Source organism: Trachypithecus francoisi, unplaced genomic scaffold (assembly GCF_009764315.1).
Source record: "Trachypithecus francoisi isolate TF-2019V2 unplaced genomic scaffold, Tfra_2.0 Lachesis_group20, whole genome shotgun sequence".
Taxonomy (NCBI): domain Eukaryota; kingdom Metazoa; phylum Chordata; class Mammalia; order Primates; family Cercopithecidae; genus Trachypithecus; species Trachypithecus francoisi.
The window spans coordinates 43,435,179-43,460,084 of NW_022681466.1; the positions used below are offsets into that span (position 1 = coordinate 43,435,179).

A 24,906-nucleotide genomic window follows, 5' to 3' on the forward strand; every position below is an offset into this window, starting at 1 on the left:
GCGGAGGCTGCAGTGAGCCGGGATCACACCACTGCACTCCTGCCTGGGTGACACAGTGAGACTAGGTCTCAAAAAAAAAAAAAAAGGAAGCACCTCTTGAGAGAGCTTTTCCTGCAGATGTCACAGGCAAAATGTCTCATGTTGTGGGGAATGTGGCAGTGGACTTCTGGGGCCAAGCCGAGGCCCCCACATTCCATCCCCCTTGGGAGCAGGGTGGCCGGGTTGACAGATGTGCAGAGGAGGAGAGAAGTGGGGCAATGCCTTTTCTCTAATGGTCAGCTGGCGGGAAAGACTCCAGGGGCTTCTGAGGAAAGACCCTAAGAGGAGTCTGAATGGGCCTTGGCTGGGGGAGGCTGGTGCTGACCTGGTACCTGGGCACTGTGGCGGTGCAATGGGGACAGCGTGGGAGGTGTCATGGGGGGTCTTTACACTGGGTACTAAAGAGCTTAGGAGCCTGAGCTACCTGGTATGGGGCAATCACATTTGCTGCTGTGTCCAGGCAAGGAGGAGCAGCTGGGCTTGGACCCCACAGTGACATGAAGTGGCCAGGACTGAGCACTGGGCCAACGTGAGCCCCAGGGGTGCTTGGATTTATCAACTGAAGAAGGGCCTATGGAAGGGGAGAAAACAATTCTCTAGACAGATGAGAGCACCCGGTCACATCCACCTGCACCTGACATCACAGCCCAGACTGTGCAGGAGCACTCACAGAACTAGAGTGGGGAATGACTGTTAGAGCCTCTTCCAACAGCTGTGGGCCCTGGAACCTAAGAACCCACCTTTGGAGAACATTTTTGGGTCTGAGAGCTTTGAGGCCAGGCCTTGAGACAAACCCACCCAGAAGCCCTGAGCTACTTTTGCTGTAAGAGTAGGAGGGCCCTGCCTCTGCTCCAGGAGCCGTCCCTGGATCCCTGGAAGAGCAGGAAACACTGACTGATCCATAGAGGCGATGAGGCTAGAGGCTGAGGTCAGCCGGAACAGCTGAGCCTGTGATTCCTCTGGCTCCAGGCCACCTCTAAGGGTCTCCCAGTGGCTGAGAGGGATTAGAGGACTGGCTTCTTGGGTGAGGGAGCCTCTGGGTTACAGTCACCGTGCCCTTTGAATCTAATCTGCTCTCGACAAGGATCAGCTGACCTGATAGGTGTGCACAGCAGGAGGCAACAGCCCGGGCCAAGAGAAGCATAAAGGATGGAGTAGAGGAGGGAGCAGAGCAGGGTCAGGTGAGACCTCTCACTCAGGACAGTTGTGCAGCTGACTTGCTGAGACCTTGGCGTGAGTCGCCAAGGTCAGTGTGCCCAGTTGGGGCATCTTCCAGGCTGTGGCTCTGTCGCCCTGCAGTTTTGGTTCAGAGCAGCCACCACATCCTCACTGCTGTCCCGAGATGAGAAGTGGGGTGGAGAACCAGGGGCTGGGTGTGCGGCCAGAGCTGGAGCAGCCTCAGGAGCCAGGTGAAACCTAGGAGCCTCACAGGTTTTGAACAAAGTGCAGGAGTCCCAGCCCTGCCGTTTATGGCGGGTTCCTGGAGGTGATCAGTCATTATCAGCAGTGTGTTCACTCTGCTGATACCACCCAAGGCCATGATCATCTCTCACCCCAGGCCTCGCACACTTGCTTCCCTGTCCTGGACAGCTGGGGCTGTTCCTGCTCTCCGCTGCCCCTGGCACTCACAGAGCAGCTGACTGACTGACCTACCAACTTAGGGAGAAAAGTGAGGAGGTGGGGACTGAGGACACGCTGGGGACACAGCCACTTCGTGATTTCCTTCCTGGAGGGGAGAGGTGGCCAGGGCAATGCAATGCTGGGTCTGCAGTACCTCTGCTCAGCCACAGCACTGGCTGCAGGGCAAACCTTCAGGGTCGGACGAGGGGAGCTCAGCCTGATGTCCAGGTTTGCTGGCATGTGAGGGACGTGGTCAGGCACAGCTACAGCCATGGGTCTATGGACGGTTCCTGGATCCCAGGACTCGCTGGTGGGGTCCCTGATACACACCTCACGTCTTCAAACTCTGCCCTCTCTGATGGCCTGTTGGCACTCCTCCTGCCTATCTCTGCACACTCAGCAACTTTCCTCTTTGCTGGGGACAGGAGTGGGGGAGGGCAGGGTAGGATGGAGACACCATGCATATTCCTGCTTAGCACCTTTGCCCTCCCTCTTCCATCCATGGGAGTCACCTTCCCTAGACCTTCATGTGGCCTGCAACCCCACTTCTCTCTCCCAGAGCCTTCCTAGTGCCCCCAAGAAGCGCCTGCCCTTGCCTGATGCCCCGTCCCCTTCTGCTTTTTCCTCATGCTGCTTGTTAGGTTGAAACATAACACCTGTGTTTCAAAACACGTGCCGTCAAGTTTCTGTGCATGTGTGTGTGTAGATATACACACACACACCTATGTATATGTGTGTATATATGTCATTATGTGTAGTATGTTGTTTTTTTTTTTTTTTTTTTTGAGACAGTCTCACTCTGTTGCCCAGAGTGTCGTGGTGCAATCTCGGCTCACTGCAACCTCCGCCTCTCGGGTTCAAGCAATTCTTGTGTTTCAGCCTCTCGAGTAGCTGGGACTGCAAGCATGCACCACCATGCCCGGCTATTTTTTTTTTTTTCCTTTTTGTATTTTTTTAGTGGAGATGGGTTTCGCCATATTGGCCAGGCTGGTCTGGCTGCCTTGACTTCCCAAAGTTCTGGGATTACAGGTGTGAGCCACCATACCCAGACGTTAGATTACTTTTTAATTCCCTGTCTACCCACTTCTTGTGTTACATGAAAGCAGACACCTTGTGATGATCTATTACACCTTGTCTGATCTATTACTGTCTCTCCGGGGCCTAGGACAATGCCTGGCACACAGCAGGTGCCAGTAAGCCTTTGTTGGAAGAAAGGAAGGAGAGAAAACGGACCTCCTCTAGATTGGATCCTTGGCTCCTGTGTGCTGATGCGCAGCCTGTGACCCGGGCTCTGCACTGCTCCTCTGGCTCCAGGGAATCCTCATGGAAAGGGCGGCCTCCCCAGAGGGCTGCCCAGGAGTGAAATGGGCATCTAGGGAAGCCCAGTCCTTTGGCTGCCTCTTGCCTTGGGTGCCCAGGGCTACCGTGCCACCTCCTTTGTGAAGCTGGTCCCCAGCCCTGCTTATCAGCCCTATGTCCCATTCCATTGGCCCAGCAGAGGTAAATGTGGCTAAGTGGCTTAACTGGGCCGGGTGTGGTGGCTCACACCTGTAATCCCAGCACTTTGGGAGGCCAAGGCAGGTGGATCGCCTGAGGTCGGGAGTTCGAGACCAGCCTGACCAACATGGAGAAACCCCGACTCTACTAAAAATACAAAATTAGCTGGGTGTGGTGGTGCATTCCTGTAATCCCAGCTACTTGGGAGGCTGTGGCAGGAGGATCGCTTGAACCAGGGAGGCAGTGGTTGCAGTGAGCTGTCATTGCACTCCAGCCTGGGTGAGAAGAGCGAAACTCCATCTCAAAAAAAAAAAAAGGCCGGGCGCGTGGCTCAAGCCTGTAATCCCAGCACTTTGGGAGGCCGAGACGGGCGATCACGAGGTCAGGAGATCGAGACCATCCTGGCTAACACGGTGAAACCCCGTCTCTACTAAAAATACAAAAAACTAGCCGGGCGAGGTGGCGGGCGCCTGTAGTCCCAGCTACTCGGGAGGCTGAGGCAGGAGAATGGCGTGAACCCGGGAGGCGGAGCTTGTAGTGAGCTGAGATCCGGCCACTGCACTCCAGCCTGGGCGACAGAGCGAGACTCCGTCTCAAAAAAAAAAAAAAAAAAAAAAAAAAAAAAAAAAAAAAAGGGGGGGGGCTTAACTGTCCTTGCTCTCATGGCCTCTCCATCCCTCTTGCCCCAGTGGTATTTGGCTGTTTTTGTCTGTCTTGTTTTCCCCAGACTGGACCAGCCTTGGGGTTAACCAGGGGCAGAGTGACAACTCGCAGGCAATGACATCCCTTAGCCTCCTTCCCCCTGTATTCCAGAGGCTGCAGGTGACTCACGGTCGTCGGTGACTCCGGAAGCCTTGCAGGTGCCCTGCCACTTGGCCGCTGTGCTGCAGGCTGCTCTGGCAGGTCCTGCCGGGGCTACTGCTTTCCTGTCCCCTCCCCTGAAGCTGGGAGATGGATTTTCTCCCTGAGTGATTAATTGGTCTATTTTAAGCTCATCAAAGTAGCCTCGTACTTTCAAGTTTCTCATGGAGCAGGCCCGGAAGATGATACCCGCGGGCTTAAGGCTGCTCCCACTGCAGGATACGGGGTAAGGGGCTGTCTGTCAATTGTGAGGTCCCTCAGTGCAGTCCCCCTCCTGAGCTGGACGGGTCTTGGCTCCTGCATGCTGATTCTGCAGCCTGTGGCTCAACTCTGCACTATTCTCTGGCTCCGGCAAATCCTCATGAAGATAAGCCCGGGAGCCCTAAGAGTTGCACGTTAGCCTCCCACAGCCTTCCCTTGCCATCATCCTTGCTCCTCTAGCCAGGGACACTCCTGCCTCCTCCCTGTCTTTGCTGGGTTAACACCTGAGCATCTTCTGGCTCGATAATTCTGTCATGACCCAATATGCCTTCCCTGACCCTCATATCCGGGTTGAGGGCCCTCCTATGCCCTGTATCTAATCCTGGTTTTCCCTCTGTAAGCTGGTCAGAGATGGGATTGGGCAGAGTAGTTTCAAAGGCTCTCCCCAAGTGTCTGTGCAGCTCCCCTGACTTGACGGCCCGTGAGAACGGGGTGGTGCCTGTCTTGTTCACTGTTCCCCAATATCTCACCTAGTGCCTGGCACAGAGAAGGTACAAAAATAAAACTCTTCTAAGAATGAATGGTGTGCGTTTGAATCTTATAGTGTCTGAGGACTGGGGATCCATCTCTTATCCCTTTGTATCCTCTGCTGCCCAAGGTCGGGGCCTCTGCCTGAAGTCCCTGCTGAATGAGGGTTAACTGGTTCAGAGATGAGGGAGGAAGCTATTGCCAGGAGGGGCTAGAACTGCAGGAGGCCCTGTCCCTGTCCTTCCCACACCCAATCAAGAGCAGTAGGATTGTCGGATGAAACACAGGACATCTGCTCACATGTGAGGAACACATCTTTATTTTTTCTTTTAAGACAGATTATCTCCCTTTTTCGGGCGGCCGGAAAGATGGCGGACATTCAGACTGAGCGTGCCTACCAAAAGCAGCCGACCATCTTTCTTTTTTTTTTTTTTTTTGAGACGGAGTCTCGCTCTGTCGCCCGGCCTGGAGTGCAGTGGCCGGATCTCAGCTCACTGCAAGCTCCGCCTCCCGGGTTTAGGCCATTCTCCTGCCTCAGCCTCCCGAGTAGCTGGGACTACAGGCGCCTGCCACCTTGCCCGGCTAGTTTTTTGCATTTTTTAGTAGAGACGGGGTTTCACCGTGTTAGCCAGGATGGTCTCGATCTCCTGACCTCGTGATTCGCCCGTCTCGGCCTCCCAAAGTGCTGGGATTACAGGCTTGAGCCACCGCGCCCGGCCTGACCATCTTTTAAAACAAAAAGAGGGTCCTGCTGGGAGAAACTGGCAAGGAGACGCTCCCGCGGTACTACAAGAACATCGGTCTGGGCTTCAAGACACCCAAAGAGGCTATTGAGGGCACTTACATTGACAAGAAATGCCCCTTCACTGGTAATGTCTCCATTCGAGGGCGGATCCTCTCTGGTGTGGTGACCAAGATGAAGATGCAGAGGACCATTGTCATCCGCTGAGACTACCTCCACTACATCGGCAAGTACAACCGCTTCCAGAAGCGCCACAAGAACATGTCTGTGCACCTGTCCCCCTGCTTCAGGGACGTCCAGACGGTGACATCGTCACAGTGGGCCCCTGAGCAAGACAGCACGCTTCAGCGTGCTCAAGGTCACCAAGGCTGCCGGCACCAAGAAGCAGCTCCAGAAGTTCTGAGTCTGGACATCGGCCTGCTCCCCACAATGAAATAAAGTTATTTTCTCATTAAAAAAAAAAAAAAAGAGATTATCTCTCTGTCACCCAGGCTGGAGTGCGGTGGCGTGATCTTGGCTCACTTCAACCTCCACCTCCTGGGTTCATGCCATTCTCCTGTCTTAGCCTCCCCAGTAGCTGGGAATACAGGCACCCACCACCATGCCTGGCTAATTTTTGTGTTTTTGGTAGAGATGGGGTTCACCACATTGGCCAGGCTGATCTTGAACTCCTGACCTCAAATGATCCGCCTGCCTCAGCCTCCCAAAGTGTTGGGATTACAGGCGTGAGCCATGGCACTCAGCCAGAATACATCTTTAGCATACTGCATGTAATGTTTGGGAAAATGCTCATGCTGAAAAAAAAACTGAATTTGAATTTTTGTTTTGTTTTTTTGAGGGATCTCGCTCCATTGCCCAGGCTGGAGTGCAGTGGCACCATCCTGGCTCACTGCAACTTCCGCCTCCTAGGTTCAAGCAATTCTCTGTCTCAGCCTCCCAAGTAGCTGGGACTACAGGTGCCTGCCACCTCGCCCAGCTAATTTTTGTATTTTTAGTAGAGACAGGGTTTCACCTTGTTGGTCAGGCTGGTCTTGAACTCCTGACCTCAGGTGATCCACCCACCTCGGCCTCCTAAAGTGCTGGGATTACAGGTGTGAGCCACTGCGCCTGGCCTGAATTTGAATTTAACTGGGAATCTTTTTTTAAATTTTTTCCTCTTCTTTCTGAATCTGGTAACCCTAGCAAGGGAGAATTAGAATTGACTAACCAGGTGCCAGGCGGGTCTGCGGCCTGGGTCTCCAGCTCTCTCTCCACATTCTGCCTGCTTCCTTGACGCTTCCCGCTCCTTAAATGTTTTCTGTCAGAGACCAGGGGGCACTCTAGGCCTGGCTTCCCAGCAGTGGAATCCAGGAGCACTCCTACCTCCCAACCCCTGCCCCAGCTGCCCTCCGGATGGTCAGGGAAGGCCTGAGGAAGTGATGTTTGAGCTGAGATTTGAAAGAATGTGCCCAGAGATGATCCAGGAAAGAACATTCCATGGAGAGGTGGGAGTGAACTTGGTCCATCCGAGAACAGAAAGGCTAGCGTGGCTCCGTGGTGTGGGAAGGGAGGGGAAACACGGGAGTGGAAACATGGGAAATACAGTCAGCATTTCTTTCTTTTTCGAGATGGAGTTTTGCTTTTGTTGTCCAGGCTGGAGTGCAATGGCGGGGCCTTGGCTCACTACAACCTCTGCCTCCCGGGTTCAAGTGATTCTCCTGCCTCAGCCTCCCGAGTAGCTGGGATTACAGGCATGCGCCACCACGCCCGGCTAATTTTGTATCTTTAGTAGAGATGGGGTTTCTCCGTGTTGGTCAGGCTGGTCTTGAGCTCCCGATCTCAGGTGAGGTCTCAAGCTCCCGATCTCAGGTGATCCGCCCGCCTCGGCCTCCCAAACTGCTGGGATTACAGGCATGAGCACAACTCAGGAGGCCCTGGAACTCATCTTGGGCCATTCAAGAAAGGGCAGGAAGGGTCCTCTCCTTTCCCACCTTTCCCAAGCTGAAGGAGTGCACACTTCTCAGACTTTCAAGGCAGCAAGAACGGGGTTACAAGGTAGTCAGTCTGGCAGCTGGCGCAAGCCCTCCGGGCCCTAGTGCCGGACAGCAGTTTGGTGGCATTGCCTGTTCTTTAAAATGGGTTTGGGTGTAGCCATGAGCCTCCGCCATGCAGCGGGTGTGCAGGCCTCTCCCTCCCTCAGAATATCCTCACCCACCCCTCCCCACTTGAAATAGGCCCTTGAGAACACTGCTGGCAGGGAGGCGGCTGTTCTCCCTCCTAAGGGAAAAGTCTGCAGCCCAATGCTGCAGGGCAGTGGGGTGAGGGGGAAGCCAAAGTGCCCCCACGACCCCTCAGCAGGAGTCTCTCCTGGCTTTGGAAGGGGCTGAAGGCCCAGGGCTCTCACCAGGGAACTCAGTCCTGCTCAGCCGGTCTGGACTCCTCCTCCAAGTCCAAATCCACAGACCAAACAAAGGACATGGCTCAGTTCCACCTTCAATACACAGGGAATCTGCCTGTTAGCACGCTAAGGAAGCTGTTTCTTACCTTAAATTATCCATTAATTTCCTCCAACTGAAAGATACTCTAAAAATTTTCTGTTGTGGGAGGGTTTAAGCTTGGTCCCTCTGATGGGGTGGGCCCTGCTGTGTCAGCCCGTTGTGTCTGCCCGTGGAAGGTGTGCCATGTGCCACGGTATGCCATGTGCAGTGGACACGCCTGTGTGTCTCGCCTGGCGCTGGAGACTCTGCTCTCTGTGTACTAAGCGAGTACTGGAGTCCCAGGGCCTACCTTGCCCACTGCCCGTGGGAAGCCCACAGTTTACACAAAGTGCATTCAAGTAAGCAGGTCTTCCTGCCCCCCGGCCTCCCAGAACATTGGTGCCTGGAGGGCAGGTGGGGGAGGGCGTTCCTGAACGGAGGCCGGTTTCCCTCTGCGGGGAGGAAACCCCATTTCCCTCCTACCCCTAGGCGCTTGCTACATCTTGCCCGGCATCAGACAGGAAAGAACCCTTTGTTCCCAGCTTGTAGGAAGTCTGAGCTGGACCCCTTATCTACCCACAGCGCTTCCTGGACCGGGCTCCTAAGGGGCTGGCTCCCGGTCTTGGTCTTGGCCTCGGCGCCCTCCTTTCTCCGTGCTTTGGGCAGGGGAAGCTTCGGACGGCAAGGTCTCGGCTTTCGTGAGAGCCTGGTGGAACCGGTGTTCCCCGCAGGCTACTCTGCGGGGGCGGGGGTTAGTCCCGGCCTTCCCGGCAGTGTCGTCTCCCCGGTGGGGGCTGGGGACGTACCCCCAGAGCTCCCGGAGCAGCGGCGTGGCCAAGGCCTGAACCCGGTCTGACATCTAGTGGCCTCCTGGGCCCGGGCGGGGCGAGAGCAGGGCAGGGAAGAAGGTGGAGGGCAGAAGGGGAGGCGTGGAAGGAGAAAATCAGGAAGCGCGGGGCCAAGCCGGGGAAGGGCGGCGGGTCTCGCCCCTGGCGCCCGCTCTTCTCAGGGCCCGTCCCGCCCCCCAGGCCTGGCTGACCCCAGATCCTTATATGCGCAGTCTGGGCTTGCCCTGGCGAATCCCGCGGCCCTCCATCCCCGCGGGCCGCAGACCCCACTCGCCTACGATCGTGGGGACCCCGGACGGGGGTCGCGAGGCCGGGCTTACGGTGACAGCGGTTCGCCTACGTGCGAGGCCGGAGCTGGCAGGGCCCAGTCCCGAGCGTGCCTGCAACCGCTGGAGGCTGGCACGTGGGGGCAGCCCCGGGGGCCGCGTGCGCCACTTCCGGCCGGGGAGGCCCCGCCCCGCTCGCCACCCGGTTGCCATGGCGACGCCGTCGCGCCAAGGCCCGCGGAACCGGCCGAGCGACCCGGGCGCGGCGCAGGGAGGCTCGCGGGACGCTCGGGTAGGCGAGGTAGGTGGCCGGGCCGGGGATGGGAGCGGAGCGCGCAGAGGTGCGGGGCGGGGTGGCCCAGGTGAGCCCCGACTGCGCTGAGAGGGACCACGCCGGGCTCCCGAGTCGCAGCCGGCCTCGCACCTGCCCCCTGCGGCCGCACGCCGGACTGCGGCGCCGACCCGCACCCTGGGTCCGAGGGCTGCAGGGCTCGCCTGCCCTCTTGGAGCCGCAGCCTCTCCCGGTCCAGGAGGCCCCCGCCCTGGCCTGCCCGGGTGCCAGGTCTCTGCTGAAGTTAGAACCGAGACCCCCGCTTGCCGGTGACCTCGAGTTTGGATCTTTGCTCCTGCGCCGCGTTCTAGAGCAAGGTAGGGTGCAAGTGGACCAACCAGCCTTTGCCACGGCTGCCCTCTTGAAACCTGAAACCGGAGCCACCGCCTCTTGCCCGGACGGAGTAGGGCCGGGGCTGCAGCGTGGAGCCGCAGGTCCCCGCCTGTGTCTCCCGACGCCCCCAGCTTCTGAGCGCGAGGGTGGGAGTTTCCCGAGTGGGAAAGACCCACTCCTTAAGTGGCCTTGGTGGGTCTGGCTGGTGCCAACTGCGTTGAGGGCGGAGCTGCCGCCACGTTGACACCTGGGAGATGGCGGGGCCACCCACCCTCCCTCCCTCCCTCACTGCCCCGTCCCCGACTGTATCACGAAGTGAGGATCATCCGTGTGGATCTAGGGCCCCCTTCCCAGACTTCTCCTTTCTGGTGGCTCCCCTCCTCTCATTCATTCCACTTTGGCAGCGTTTGTGGATTTTCTGACTCCGTAAATGAAGTTACATCTAGGGCACCTAGATTCTACCCCTTTGTTTTAATAGCTAATGAAACAACAACAACAACAACAACAACAACAACAAAGATTTGCCACCTCCTCCAGTTGCCTGTATTTCTCCTGTAAAATCTGGTGGTGGCAGGAAAACATGAGGCGGCGGCAGCCCCACCTCTTGCACGAGGAGCCTCCTAGAGCTGGAGGTGGAACCACCCTGCTTGTCCCACTCCCCTCCCCTCCCCTCCCCTCCCCTCCCCTCCCCTCCCCTCCCCTCCCCTCCCCTCCCCTCCCCTCCCCTCCCTTCCTCTCCCCTCCCCTCCCCTCCCTTCCTCTCCCCTCCCCTCCCCCCTCCCCTCCCCTCCCCTCCCCCCTCCCCTCCCCTCCCCTCCCCCCTCCCCTCCCCTCCCCTCCCCCCCCCACCATGTTGGCCAGGTTGGTCTCAAACTCCTAACCTCAAGTGATCTGCCCGCCTTGGCCTCCCAAAGTGCTAGGATTACAGACGTGAGCCACCGCGCCCAGCCTTGTCGTACCACTTTTCTGCCCTCACCACTTTCCCTTGGCAGGCAGAGCTTGGGCTCCTGCTAATACCGGGTGGTTCAGTGACATTAGATGGCATTGGTGGAAGGGAATGAGAAATGAACCCTCTCTAAATGCATAACTTCACTGGGAAAAAGCACTCTACTGTCTGAGCAATTCATAAATGAATTTTGGGAATATAAAATGTCACAGATTAAAAGCAGGCCATCCTCTGTTCTTCCCAGCCCCAGGAGCTTCTGCTTGGTGTGGGGGGCTAATGGTGGACAGAATGGGAGTGTGGATTTATTAGAGATGGCTGCCATCTGGCTCTCTGTGGCCCCAGACCTTGTGTCAGCAGTGCCACTCTTCCTAAGGTGCTCTTAGGATCAGATTTCGTTTTTGTAAGATTGCTCTTTGATGGAATGCTCACTGTGTGGCAGGCACTGTGCTGGGCACTGGCACACGTTTATCCACTTACTCTTTCTGTGTTCAATAAGGTAGATCCAGATATCCTTCCACTTTATAGAGTAGGAAGCAGGCTGGGAGAAGAGACTTGGCTTGTCCAGGAGCTGATGGTTTTAAATAGCCTGTTTTGAAATCACATCTCTCTAACCTGGGCTGCACTGGGCCTTTCGTGGGCCCCTTCTTCCATAAAAATAAAATAATAACAATTGGCCGAGTGCGGTGGCTCACGCCTGTAATCCCAGGAGTTTGGGAGGCTGAGGTGGGCGGCTCACGAGGTCAGGAGTTCGAGATCAGCCTGGCCAACATGGTGAAAGTGCGTCTCTACTAAAGATACAAAAAATTGGCTGGGCGTGGTGGCGCACGCCTATAATCTCAGACTCTGGGAGTCTGAGGCAGGAGAATCGCTTGAACCTGGGAGGCGGAGGTTGCAATGACCCGAGATCTTGCCATGGTACTCCAGCCTGGGCAATAGGGTGCGACTCCATCTCAAAAAAAAAAAAAAAAAAAAATTGGCTGAGCGCTGTGGCTCACGCCTGTAATCCCAGCACTTTGGGAGGCCGAGGCAGGTGGATCATGAGGCCAGGAGATCGAGACCATCCTGGCTAACACAGTGAAAACCCTCTACTAAAAAAAAAAAAAAAAGAAAAAAAAATTTAGCCGGGCATGGTCGTGGGCGCCTGTAGTCCCAGCTACTCAGGAGGCTGAGGCAGGAGAATGGCATGAACCTAGGAGGCGGAATTTGCAGTGAGCTGAGATTGTGCTATTACACTCCAGCCTGGGGGACAGAGCGAGACTCTGTCTCAAAAAAAAAAGGAAAATAATAATAAAATTATACAACTGTATTGGTATAAAGACAAGTATAGACCGGGCGCGGTGGCTGAAGCCTGTAATCCCAGCACTTTGGGAGGCCGAGACGGGCAGATCACGAAGTCAGGAGATCAAGACCATCCTGGCTAACCCGGTGAAACCCCGTCTCTACTAAAAAAAATACAAAAAATTAGCCGGGCGAGGTGGCGGGTGCCTGTAGTCCCAGCTACTCGGGAGGCTGAGGCAGGAGAATGGTGTGAACCCGGGAGGCGGAGCTTGCAGTGAGCTGAGATGCCACTGCACTCCAGCCTGGGTGACAGAGCGAGATTCCGTCTCAAAAAAAAAAAAAAAAAAAAAAAAAGACAAGTATAATCCATACTGGATTAAAATTAATTTTAAAAACGAAACATTTTAGGGCTGGCTCATGTCTGTCTGTAATCCCAGAGCTTTGGGAAGCTGAGGCAGGAGGACTGCTTGAGACCAGGAGTTTGAGACTAGCCCGTGCAACATAGTGAGACCCTATCTCTCCAAAAAAAAAAGAAAAAATTAACTGGGCATATTAGCATAGCTGTAGTTCCAGCTACTTGAGAAGCTGAGGTGGGAGGATTCCTTGAGCCCAGGAGTTCGAGGCTGCCATGAGCTATGATCATGCCACTATTCCAGTCTGGGTGACAGAGTTAGACACTGTTTCAAAAAAAAAAAAAATTAATTAAAATAAGTTTTTAAAAATTGCAACATTTTCCTCAACCCTGGATGTTCAGTTTTTTCTTCTGATTTTCATGGAAATGGAAACATTTTTGTTTGTAAGCATTCGGAGTCCTCTGTTTTGTGGGAGAAAGGAGCTCAGTGTTTGACTTCAGGCTCTGCTGCTTCCTGGGTACCTAGTTCCTTGGTCCAAGCAGCCTGGATGCCCCGGGTCCCTGGGCTGCCTGGGCCAGGACAGCCACCCCAGGAGAAATGGAAATGCAGCCCCTGCGGCTTGTTGGCCCGCCTATAATGCCTTCTCTCTCACACTTTGCTCAGGGCCTGGTGTCTTTGCATGCACCAGGGCTTAGTGCCATGCTGGTACCGGCGTGGGGAGGATGCAGGAGGACTGGCATGGGACGGGGAGCACCACCTGGGAAGCCCCTTATTCCTGGGGCTACTGGGGTGCTGAGAAAGTACCCTAATAGCTCACACCATGCTTTGCTTTCTCCTTCATCACGTGATAGGATGTTCTAGGGCAATTGAGCTGTCTTCCCCTTCACCCATCAAGAAGAGATATCAGCTTTTCCCCAGTCACAATCTTTCCTAACTCAATTCAGACCCTGCTGTTGATAAGGAGGGCTGTGGCCAGCCCAGGCTACCCACTTCCCAGCCTCCCCTGCTCTGCTTTCCGCCCCCGAGGCTGTGCACCATGTGCAGTGTCTGGTCCCCAATAATGAGATTAGTCCTGGTCGCCTTTTAATAAAAAGCAGTGGGAGGGAGAGTGATGCTTGGCTCGGTGAAGCTTTGCGGGCCGTGCTGTCCTTAATACGCTTATTCCATTAAGTGGAGTCTGGCTGCAGGTGGGGTGAGTGGGTGGGGACAAGAGTGACTCTGACAGCTCTAAGCTCCAGAAACTGCCAGAGATCTGTCACCCTCATCCTGAGCTCTCACAGAGGAAGGCAAGTGACTGTGTGAGGGGCTGTGTGAGCCCCCTCTGGTCGCAAGGTTCTGGTCTGCAGGGCAGCGGAGCCCTTGGGGGTGGAGAGTGGCAACTGCCAGGCCTTGAAGCTGCTGCCCACAGTTCTGCTCTGAGAACACAGAGGGCCCAAGAACAGCCGGTGTCCCAGGGCTGCCCAGTGAGGAGGGAAGGGTGAGAGAGTGTTCTCGCTGTCAAGACTGGGAAATGAGGGCCACGATTCAAAGGCTTGCTTCCTAGGGAGTAAATCTCACCCGATGTCCAGGTGTGCAAATGCAGCAGACACATTTGTGGGTGGGTCAGATTCTGTCCAGAGATATCAGAATGTCTATCCCTGTACACCCCCACCTCTGTCATGGGACACAGCCCTTCCCTGCACACAAATGGGTTATCAGTTATGTCCAATGAATGGCCTCGCGAGAGCCCTGTTGGGAAGGGATTATCTGCTCATCTCCTGTAAAGCACAGAGCCACACTCAGAACCTACGGACTGAGATCGCCTGCAGGCCAGCCACGGGCTTTCCTGTCATCCTCATGCTTAGACTTCGAAGCCTTGCCTTTGAATTGGAAGCAGGCCGCTGTCATTCCAGAGGTCCCTGTTCATCTCTGGCTTCCTTCCAGATGACCAGGGGCCCCGGGTCCCTGGGCTGCCTGGGCCAGGACAGCTGCCTTAGGAGCAAATGGAAATGTAGCTTCCGTGGCTTGTTTGCCCTCCTGTAACCCCTTCCCTCTCACCTTCAGTCAGGGCCTGCTGTCTTGCACGCACCAGTGCTTAGTGCCATGGTGAAACCGAGGTGGGGAGGACGCAGGAGGACTGGCACAGGAGCGGGGGCACCGCCCCGGGAGCTTCCCCTGCGTCAAAGCAGCTTCCTCAGTGAGCTCCAACACAGATCCTTGCTGACTTCAGTCTCTGGAAAGCCTGACAGCGCCACCCTAGTGCCTGGGCCTTGGAAAGGCCAAAGCCACAAGCAGGCAGCCACTGTTCCATAGGAGAGCTAGAGACGCTGTCACCCACAGACATCAAAGCAGGGGTGCTGTCTTCCGTGTGCACATTGGGACGGGTCTTGGAGGCCCAGATTAGCTCCTGGCTTGAACTTATATCACCCTTACCTGAAAATCTGCGTCGGCACCGCTCATCTGCATGCCCCTTGAGGGCAGGGACCAGTCCCCTTCTGTGTGGCCCCAGCACCTGGCCGAGTGCTGGCGTGTGTGGGTCGAGTTGAGCTGCTATTTGCTGATGGGAATTTAGGGGCATGTCGCTTGTCCTCGTTGAGCCTCTATTTCCTGGCCTGTCAAACTGGGGCAATGCCCCTGTTATCCACACAGTGTCATTTAAGGGTGACATGAGAGATGGCATGAGGTACCCAGCACAGGGCAGGTGCTTACAGGCTGTGGGATCCCCACCCTACTGACACACCAAGCACATGTCTGCCCTGCCATGGTGGGAATCAAACAACATTAGGGTTCTGACTCCCCGGGAGGCCAGGCCGGGCATTTCACTGTAGGATGTTGAAGCCGCAGGCAGTCGTCACTGCGAGAAGAGAGCCTGGCTCTGAGGTCCGCTGTCTTTTGGGGATCCTGGTGGGAAGGAAGGAGTGGGCAGCGGCCCCTCGCTCTGCCGGTCTCTCCTGCCCTTTGTACTCCACGAGGCGAGAGGAAGTTGCCAGGTCGCCCAGCAGAGGGAGGGGTGATGTCCCCTCTGTTCTTCCTAATTTGTTGCTAATCAGATTCTGCTTGCAGCCGGGCTCTCTGGGGATGAATCTAATAAAGGAGGCGGCGACCTGGAGAGGACAGACGACAAGTGACCGGGGGGGACAGCACTTCTTTCGGTACATTTTCCTGTTAGACTCAGTATTAGAGACCCAAGGATTCCCAAGGAGGAGCAAGAGCGTCCCTGCCTTTGAGGAGCAGACAGGACACTGCAGGGTAAGGAGGCTCCGGGAGAGGGGACAAAGTGATCTGCCCACCGTGGTGTCTGGGGAGTGGAGGCAGGGGTGTGGGGTCCGCAGCAGGAAGCCAGGCTGGACCGTGTCCTTGGATTCTGTGAGCCCAGGCGTCTCCTCTAGAGGGCCTAGTAGGAACAGTGGGGGCTGCAGATGGAAACGGGCAGGATCATGCCACGCAGTTGGCATTTCACTGGCACTCGGGGCCTCTTGCGCAGGGGACAGCATGACCTTGGGAGCTCGCTTTGTCCCTGGCATGTCTGTCATGTTGAAGAGGGAGAAGCTGCAGGCCCTGACTTGGGTGTGGCAGTGAGGATGCTCAGGAGGGAAGTGAGGGGAGGGGCCCCAGCATGCGGCGACCTGGGCAGCCTTCTGTGGAGGAGCTGAGGTGTCACCTGGGCCTGGAAGAAGGACAGCCCCACTAGCTAGTGGGGAGGGCGTGAGAGAACTTGGTGACGACGGAAGAGGAGGTGACTTGGGATGAGCTGGGTTTGAAGCATCTGTGGGATGTCCAGGTAGAGATGAATAGTGAACTGTCAGAAATGGGGCTTGAATTTGGGGTGGCGGGGACAGAACTGATACCCCTGTAGGTGACAGATTAAGACAGAGGCAGGAGTTCCAAAAATAGGATTTATTGTTGGCTGGGGCTTCTGGAATCCCGTATTCCCGCCCACCCTGGAATGTGGACTGGGGCTGTGTTTCTGGGAGATGATTTGACGGAATGTGTCAGAAATCTAAAACAGAACCTAGCCCTTGTTTCAGGATTCCCTGCAGAGAAGTTTGCAAACATGTCCACATCCTGTTGTTTATTTGGTGGAAAACTGAAAGCTAGCTAAATGCTGAACAATGGGAACTAGTTGGCTAAAAAATGGCCGTGCAATGCAAGAGTGTGAGGTTACGAAAACGATGATGTGGGCGCATATCCATTGACACAAACATCCATGTATGCTATACCCTTAGTTAAAAAGCAGGTTAGAACATGGCACGATCCTGCTTCTATAAAAGGATGCATATGTGTTTTGTAGGAAGAAGTTGTGTGAGGATATAGATCAAGTGCTGATGGCCTGTCATTTTACATTTTTTGCTGATTCATATTCTACTGTGGTGCATGTGGATTATTAACACACACACATCCTTTTTTTAATCAAGAAAAAAAAATTTTTTTGAGACAGAGTCTTATTATATCACCCAGGCTGGAATGCAGTGGCGCGATCTTGGCCCACTGCAACCTCTGCCTCCCCGGCTCAAGGGATTCTAGTGCCTTAACCTCCCGAGTAGCTGGGATTTACAGGTGTGAGCCACCATGCCCGGCTAATTTTTGTAATTTTAGTGGAGATGGGGTTTCACCATGTTGTGGCTGGTCTTGAACTCCTGGCCTCAGGTGATCCACTTGCCTTGGCCTCCCCAGGTGCTGGGATTATAGGTGTGAGCCACGGCGCCTGGCCCACACCCCCCCTTTTAATGGTGGAGTTGCCAACAGTTGTCTGATGTGGCGAGAGAATTGGAGAGCAGAGAAGGAGCCCATCCCTGGGAGGGACTGAAAACCAGCTCCTGGGCACTGCAGGGCAGAGCGTGTGCCAGGTATGAAGGGGGTCAGTGCCCCTGTGCTGGCCACTGTCCCCCTAGTTCTGATACAGTTGCTGCCAGGAGAGGCTGGACTGAGTCGAGGGGCCAGTGGGGAACCATCCAGGGCGGGTGGGGGGCAGCAGCAGTGCTCTGGGGTCTGCTTGTGGTGGCCATGGTGGTGGCCATGGTGGTGGCAGTTGCAGTGGCAACTGTGGGCCATGGCAGCACTTTTCCGTGGCGCACAGGCCTCTATCAGGTGAAGGGAGAGCAGGTGAGGCCATGCTTGTTCTCCTCCTGCCGCCTCTTCCCCCATCCCCAGCTGCTGGGTGCTCTCCTGCCTGGCACGAGGCTGTGCAGGCACTGGGCACTCCCCTGGGCTCCTAGCAGGGCCTTCTCATTCCTGCTTCCCTAGGAACCACCCGCTCGCCTTTCCTCCTGGAAGGTCACGTGGGGCCGAGCACCTGGGACAGCCGGGCTGCGCTCTACCCAGCCCCTCATAGGCCTTGTTTCTGGGGGCCTTCAGTTTTGGAAACCTCACCTGAGGGCCCCTCTAGAGTGCGGGTCCTCCCCGCCCCCTGCTTGGAGGGGAAGCGCCGGTTCCCTGTGTGCTGACAGGTGCCTGTGTGTAGCACAGTCAGAGCACTTCTATTCTGCAGGCGCGGTGGGGGCGGGGCGGGAGGCGGGGTTGGGGGAGCGGGGCTGGCTCTCCTGGGTGTCAGGTGGGGAAGCCTCCTCATCGCCAGCGTGGAGTTAAAAACCGGGCTAGAGGAGGGAGACTTCCCATTTCTCCCCAGATGTATTTCATGATGCGTCTGGAGAAAAGGTGTGACCAGTCCCTTCCTTCCCTTCAAGGAGTGCGCTCGCCTGTGTAACTCACCTGTAAAGCCCACCCAGGGAAGGCCAGGGCCTCATGAAACAGAAGAGAAAGCCAGGCACTGGGCCCTTGCGCTCACTAGAACTTGGGGTGTCTTTCCTTGCCCCTTCACCGCATATGGAACTCCTGGTGTCGTGTCCCAGGTCACGCCTGTCCCTGTGGGAGGCTGGGCCCCCCCTCAGCCACTCCTGAGACTTAGGACCACTGCCCATGGACGATGGGTGGGAAGGAGCTTGGGGGTGGGAGAGTGAGGGCTGTTTCCAGCAGGAGCCTGGGGTGAGGGTGGCGGGGCACCATGGGAGTAGCTGCGCCGCATCTCAGGGTGGCGTAGTGCACATCTTGCAGGGGGACATGTGCATCTCGGGGGCTGCTCGCATCGGGGCGCCGTGTGCATCTCGGGGGGGCTGCGTGCATCTAGGGGGACTTGCGCATCTCGGAGTGCTGTGCACATCTAGCGGGGGTGGCTGTGCGCATCTGGAGGGGGCTGTGCGCAACCTGGGGGGGTGTTGCGTGCATCTAGCTGGGGTGGCTGTGTGCATTTCGGGGGGGGCTGTGTGCATTTCAGGGGGGCTGTGGGTATCTGGGGGGACCGTGCTCATCTCCGGGGGTGGCTGTGCGCATCTTGGGGGTGTGCACATCTCGGGGGGCCTGTGCGCATCTTGGGGGGCTGTGCACATCTGCGGGGGCTGTGTGCATCTCAAGGGCTCTGTGCACATCTCGTGGTGCTGTGTGCTGCTCCTCTGAGCTTTGCTCTTTCTTGCAGCGTTTGCCTCAGCATGGAGGGCGGGGCCGCGGCATCCACCCCCGCAGCGCTGCCTTACTACGTGGCCTTCTCCCAGCTGCTGGGCCTGACCTTGGTGTCCATGACTGGCGCTTGGCTCGGGCTGTACCGAGGCGGCATTGCCTGGGAGAGCGACCTGCAGTTCAACGCGCACCCCCTCTGCATGGTCATAGGCCTGGTCTTCCTGCAGGGAGATGGTGAGTCCCGTGGGCCGCTCCTCTGGGCCCGGGCTTGTGGGGGTCCCTGAGAGGCAGTTTGCAGGGGTCTTGTCACCCCTGCGGTCTCTTCTGGTTGGACAAATCTAAGATTCTAGAAAAGAGGCCGGGCGCGGTGGCTCAAACCTGTAATCCCAGCACTTTGGGAGGCCGAGATGGGCGGATCACGAGGTCAGGAGATCGAGACCATCCTGGCTAACACGGTGAAACCTCGTCTCTACTAAAAATACAAAAAACTAGCCGGGCGAGGTGGCGGGCGCCTGTAGTCCCAGCTACTCCGGAGGCTGAGGCAGGAGAATGGCATAAACCCGGGAGGCGGAGCTTGCAGTGAGCCGAGATCCGGCCACTGCACTCCAGCCCCAGCGACAGAGCAAGACTCCGTCTCAAAAAAAAAAAAAGATTCTAGAAAAGACACACAGGCCAGGCGCGGTGGCTCAAGCCTGTAATCCCAGCACTTTGGGAGGCCGAGATGGGCAGATCACGAGGTCAGGAGTTCGAGACCATGCTGGCTAACACGGTGAAACCCCGTCTCTACTGAAAAATACAAAAAGCTAGCCGGGCGAGGTGGCGGGCGCCTGTAGTCCCAGCTACTCGGGAGGCAGAGCTTGCAGTGAGCTGAGATCCGGCCACTGCACTCCAGCAGCCCGGGCGACATAGTGAGACTCCGTCTCAAAAAAAAAAAAAAAAAAAAAAGAAAGACACACAGAAGCTGGTTCAGAGCCTGGGGAGATGGAATCCAAACCCAGGCTCTGAGGTTGGTGGGTGGCAGCTCCTCTCCAGCCTGGCCCAGCATTTTCACCTCGTTTCCACACACAGCATCCGAGGCAGGCGCTTCATGCAGCAGAGGGAAAGGAATGGGGCTCCGAACCAGGCCCTGCTGCAGGGGTGGTTTGAACTGAGGGAAAAAAAGTAAGCACATGTGAGAGTTTATATATGCCTGTGTGCGCACGTGCATATGTGTTGTTGGTCTTGGACTTGGCAGAGCTAGAGGCCTCCCCCTGGGGCAGGAGCAAGGCAGTGCTTGGCCTCCACCTGCCTCCAGGCCAGGTATCCTGGAAGTGGAATCTGCATCTGGTTGACTGGCTCTTCCTAGAGGTGGTCCTGGTGACAGCCACCCCTGAGCAGCAGAAAGCTAAGAGGCATTCCTCACGTGACCTGGCCTTGCGTACCGCTTCTGGAAGTGGGAGATCAGGCTGGGATCACCAGGTTCTGCTTGGGAGCCAGAGTGGGATGATCTGCCCAGGCTTAGGTGGGGGCCTGTGTGAGGAGCCATGTGGCTAACAGGTCAACTCAGAGGCTGCTTGTTGCCTCAGTGTGACCAACAGTGGACCTCAAACACAGCCTGGAATTTGCAGGACACCTGACAAGAAGGTGGGTGGGGTGGGGTGTCTGCTGGGCTGGGCAGCTCCTTTAGGTGGGGATGAGGGCAGAGGCGCTGCCTTCACTGCCTCTCCTGGTGGTGGGGACTGTGCTGCAGCCTCCCGCCCTGCCCTCTTTGAGTGTGCACAGCTGGGGAAGGTTGGAGGGTGGGGGAGGGGTGTTAAGGTGCACACAGCCTTAGGTGCCCTCAGAGAAGGCCAGGAGCTGCCCAGGGTCCCCAGGGAACCTGGCTTTCTCCTCCGGTTCCTGCAGCTAGGCTCCTGCTGCAAGCTGTCAGCTCACATCACCTCTCCACCAAGGTGCCTCCTTGCTGCGGGGGCAGGAGGCCTCACTGCAGGCGGATGCACTTACGTTCCCTCTCTCACCTCTCACAGCCCTACTGGTTTACCGTGTCTTCAGAAATGAAGCCAAACGCACCACCAAGGTCCTGCATGGGCTGCTGCACGTCTTTGCGCTCGTCATCGCCCTGGTTGGTGAGTTTGTGGGCGCAGCCTTCCCCGCCCCCTGCCTGTTTCTTCGGGTATGGCAAACAGCCGCTTTACCTGCTCTGTTCCCTCCCCAGAGCCGTGATGGGCCCGCCCCCATCCCAAACATCCCCTGCAGGGCCACTGGGTGCTGGCAGCCATAGAGCTGGGACTAAAGCCCAGAAGTCCCTGCTAGCTGGTTCCTTGGGTCATCTTACCCCTTCCTTTTCCATGTCCAACCCTGTCCTCATATGACCTATCTCTGGCCCAGGCTTGGTCGCGGTGTTTGACTACCACAGGAAGAAGGGCTACGCTGACCTGTACAGCCTACACAGCTGGTGCGGGATCCTTGTCTTTGTCCTGTACCTTGTGCAGGTGAGTCCTTCCAGCACCCGGGGCCTGTGGCCACCTACCAGGGAGGTGGGAGGGGCAGGGGAGCTGGGCTGAAACGTGCCTCATGGAAGGGCCTGTTTTCTGGGGTGCGTGCAGGTGAGAGAGCTGTCTTCCCAGGCCTGTGTGGGTGCAAAGCTAGGATTGGCGGCCAAGGGTGCCCAGCTACCAGGCGCCCCATGGCAGACTCAGCATGTTTGGCCACAAGCCCAGCTTTCCGAATCTGCGAGTGTGCCAAGGCCTCAAGTGCTGGGTGACGGGTCCCTTGTCCCTAAGCACTTAGTACTCCTCTCACCACCGTGCTGAGGAGGGAGGAAACCAGGCAGGGCTGAGGGGCTCGCAGTCGCCACGTGGGCGCGTGGGCGTGGACCTGGGCTGACCTGGGCTGCTGGGGTTGCCGGCTGCCCGTCCCAGAACCACCTCCTTTCCTCCTAGTGGCTGGTGGGCTTCAGCTTCTTCCTGTTCCCCGGAGCTCCGTTCTCCCTGCGGAGCCGCTACCGCCCACAGCACATCTTCTTTGGTGCCACCATCTTTCTGCTTTCCGTGGGCACCGCCCTGCTGGGCCTGAAGGAGGCACTGCTGTTCAACCTCGGGTGAGTGTCCTGGGTGGGAGGGGGCAGGACCTGGGCCACCCCTGCAGAGACCTCACCCTGCCCTCGGCTTCCCCAGCTGTGGCTTCCTGAGCCGTCTCTTGTGGCCTCGCAACTGGTGGCTGTAGTTATGCTTGCTAAGATTTGGGTGCATGGGGCTTGGCTTTGGTTAGCTTTCTTGATTTTATCCTTTCAAAGAAACTTCTGGGCTATGGGCACCCTATTTATTCCCATCACGCAGTAGGATCTGCAGAAGAACTGCTTAGAACTAGAATATTGATACAGATTTTTACATTAGAGACTGCTGGAGATTGCTGGTTGGGGGTTGGGGGTGGTCGTTCTCTTTGGGTAGGGTAGGGAGGCAGGGGCTGGTGCTGGAATCCCTATGACATCTTTAAGGCCCAGGATACGGGCATTTGGCCTGTGACCCCTTGGGCAGCTTCTCGCTTCCTCTCACCCCTGCAGGGACAAGTACAGTGCGTTTGAGCCCGAGGGCGTCCTGGCCAATGTGCTGGGCCTGCTGCTGGCCTGCTTCGGTGGGGCGGTGCTCTATATCTTGACCCGGGCTGACTGGAAGCGGCCTTCCCAGGCCGAAGAGCAGGCCCTCTCCATGGACTTCAAGACGCTGACGGAGGGAGACAGCCCCGGCTCCCAGTGATGCACCGGCCTAGCGCTGGGGGTTCGTGGGGTGTCTTCTTGCCCACTCCTGCTAAGGCATCTTCAGGATTGCAGGCTCCGGAGAGTGGCTCTGGCAGCAGGCGGGTGGGTGGGCGCAGCTGCGTCTATTTGAGTGCTGCTTTCTGGGGTCAGGTCTCTGCCTCCTCTGCTTCTCCTTTCTCTGCTGCTATAGACCAGTTCATTGTGTGTAGCTCCCGTATCTCTGTTGCCCCCTTCAGTGCAGAAGGCTTTGGGTAGGACTTCGGGTGGTCAGTCCTGGTCGCAGAGCACAGGTCTTTAAAGAAGCAAGACAGGAGGACCCACCCTCCCGGCAGCAGATGCCTGGGGCAAGGCCAGGGGAAACTGGGGGGGGCCTCAGGGACAGGCCCGGAAAGGCCATGGTGGCTGCTGAATTCAAACAAGGAGTCCCTCCAGCCCGAATAACACGTGACACAAATGGGCCCAGCCTTTGGCAGAGGAGCAAGTGATATGATGTGTAAAGTATGTTGGTGGTGAGAGCAAGGTTCCCCAGGAGAGGGGAGGGACTGGCCCCTGGGAAGCTCTGAGTGAGGCTGTGGCCCAGCTGTAGTCCTGACCTTCCTCCTCTTTAACCCTTTAGCCCTAGGACGGCTTTGGTGGGAGAGGGGATAGAAGCCCACGACTTCAGACAGACTTTCTCCTGGCAGATGGAGGCAGGCCTTCTCCCAGGCTCCTCCAGACGTGGGAGTTGGGAATAGGGGGCACCTTGCAGCCCCTTCCTGCTGGGGCTCCCTCCTTGCAGCACCCCTCTTGCAGCTCAGCTCTGGTTTCCTTTCCCAGGCTCACCCAGGCTCTGCTCAGGCTGGGAGGCAGAGAGCACAAACTGTAGAATGTTTTAAATGAAAAACTGCTGCTGCTGGCTGTGGCTGGAGCCCCTGGGGCTGCTGGAGCTGCTGCCTCTGTTCTGGAGGACGAGCCTTCTCCTTCTTCCCTGGTGCCCATCTTTCCAGGAAGTCAGGACTGAGGCAGAACCAGGTCATCCCCTGTGGCGTCTGCACATCACTGCAGCCCTTTAGAGTGTCCTGTTAGCTGAGCCACCATTGGCTTCGGCCGGGAACTAGTGTGAGGAAAACATTGATCAAGACCATCCTGACGAACACAGTGAAACCCCATCTCTACTAAAAATGCAAAAAATTAGTGGGGCATGGTGACGGGTGCCTGTAGTCCCAGCTACTTGGGAGGCTGAGGCAGGAGAAGGGCGTGAACCCGGGAAGTGGAACTTGCAGTGAGCCGAGATCATACCATTGCACTCCAGCCTGGGCGACAGGCTCAAGAAAAAAAAAAAAAAAAAAGAACATTGATCATGTGCTTGTTGGATCTGGTGACTTGGTGACTGTTCTCTCCCTGTTTTCCTTGTTTTTGGGGGTTTGAGGAGCATGACTTAGCTTGAGACAGACACAGTGTACTTCAGTGAAGAACTTAATACAATTTCCAAACCTGATGACCTTAGAGAAAGGGGCCAGTGTTCTCTAATGCTTGCATTTCCTGTAGTTGGCTTTTGCTGTGGCTTCTGCCTCAGGCAATGTCATTTCTGAGAGCAGGTGTTTGTAGTCCAGGCCCCTCCCCAGCAGGGGCTGCCCAGGCTCCTTCCAGCCCCTTTCCCCACCTGCTCTCAGCCTGCCTGGATGACAGTGTTCGCCTCCTGTTTAGACTGTACACTCTTCAGCGGCAGGGGCACCGTCAGTTCTTTCATCAGCTGGCACGCACATGTATAGTGAAATGTTGACGTTCGAGAAGACTCTGCCTTAGACAAACTACCAAAGTACAATCGTGTCTCTCCCTAGCCGGAATGCTACAGAGAGAAATGGAACCTTAGATTAGCAACAAAAGTCTGTAAACTGGTCTGTTTGCCAAAGTGAACACTGGATGACTAAGGAACCGAAGAAGGCCCCCAGAAGCAGATTTGTGGTGGGTTATTTTATTTTGCCTGTGGCCAATCTTCTGTGAAATACAATGTGCTGTTGGTGCAACAGATGATTCAATAAATGTCTACAGCAGACCTCTTGCCTGTTATTTTCCTTTAATGTGGTAATAAAAGGAGCCAGAGCTTTTAGCAGCCAGAAACATGACGTTAGCTCTAGGCCTGAGAGAAATTGAATATCCGCGGGCTGGGCACAGGAGGTAAAGTGATTAGTGATATTGATCATGGCCTAGGGTCTGAAAAGTCCCAGCGGTTGTCCAGTCTCCACCCAGCAGAGGCAGTGTTTCTACGTAGTTAGCTAAACCCTTGCTCTCAGCCTGAGAGGGTGGCCTGGAGGGTGGAGCTGCAAAAGCCTAAGAGCCTTGGCAAGGAGAATCTCCCAGTGTTTAATGGACCCCTTTCCCTTTAAAACCAGTCTTTTTGACCCTTAAGAAGAGGAGCAAGGATTTTGGAACAAGCTGAGATTCCACTTTAGATCCACGTAC

General features: G+C 56.4%; 1 protein-coding gene and 1 pseudogene across 8 annotated transcripts; both read left to right on the top strand.

Moving 5' to 3' along the window:
- Positions 1-1,938: 1,938 nt before the first annotated feature.
- Positions 1,939-5,928, top strand: LOC117068000 (annotated as a pseudogene). Its single transcript, XR_004430916.1, has 4 exons — positions 1,939-2,101; positions 3,884-3,978; positions 4,148-4,243; positions 5,483-5,928. The product of XR_004430916.1 is annotated as a 40S ribosomal protein S11-like (transcript).
- Positions 5,929-8,711: 2,783 nt separating this feature from the next.
- LOC117067449 (cytochrome b561) lies at positions 8,712-24,499 on the top strand. Of its 7 annotated transcripts, none has more exons than XM_033184057.1 (6): positions 8,712-8,794; positions 18,748-18,962; positions 20,735-20,833; positions 21,096-21,199; positions 21,650-21,807; positions 22,270-24,499. In XM_033184057.1, exons 2-6 carry the CDS (start codon positions 18,761-18,763, stop codon positions 22,460-22,462), a joined length of 756 nt encoding a protein of 251 aa, XP_033039948.1. In that variant the 5' UTR covers positions 8,712-8,794; positions 18,748-18,760; the 3' UTR covers positions 22,463-24,499. The 7 variants fall into 7 exon arrangements, with proteins under 7 accessions (XP_033039948.1, XP_033039950.1, XP_033039944.1 ...); XM_033184053.1 differs by lacking the exon at positions 8,712-8,794 and adding an exon at positions 9,226-9,359; XM_033184056.1 differs by lacking the exon at positions 8,712-8,794 and adding an exon at positions 9,362-9,706.
- Positions 24,500-24,906: the final 407 nt, after the last annotated feature.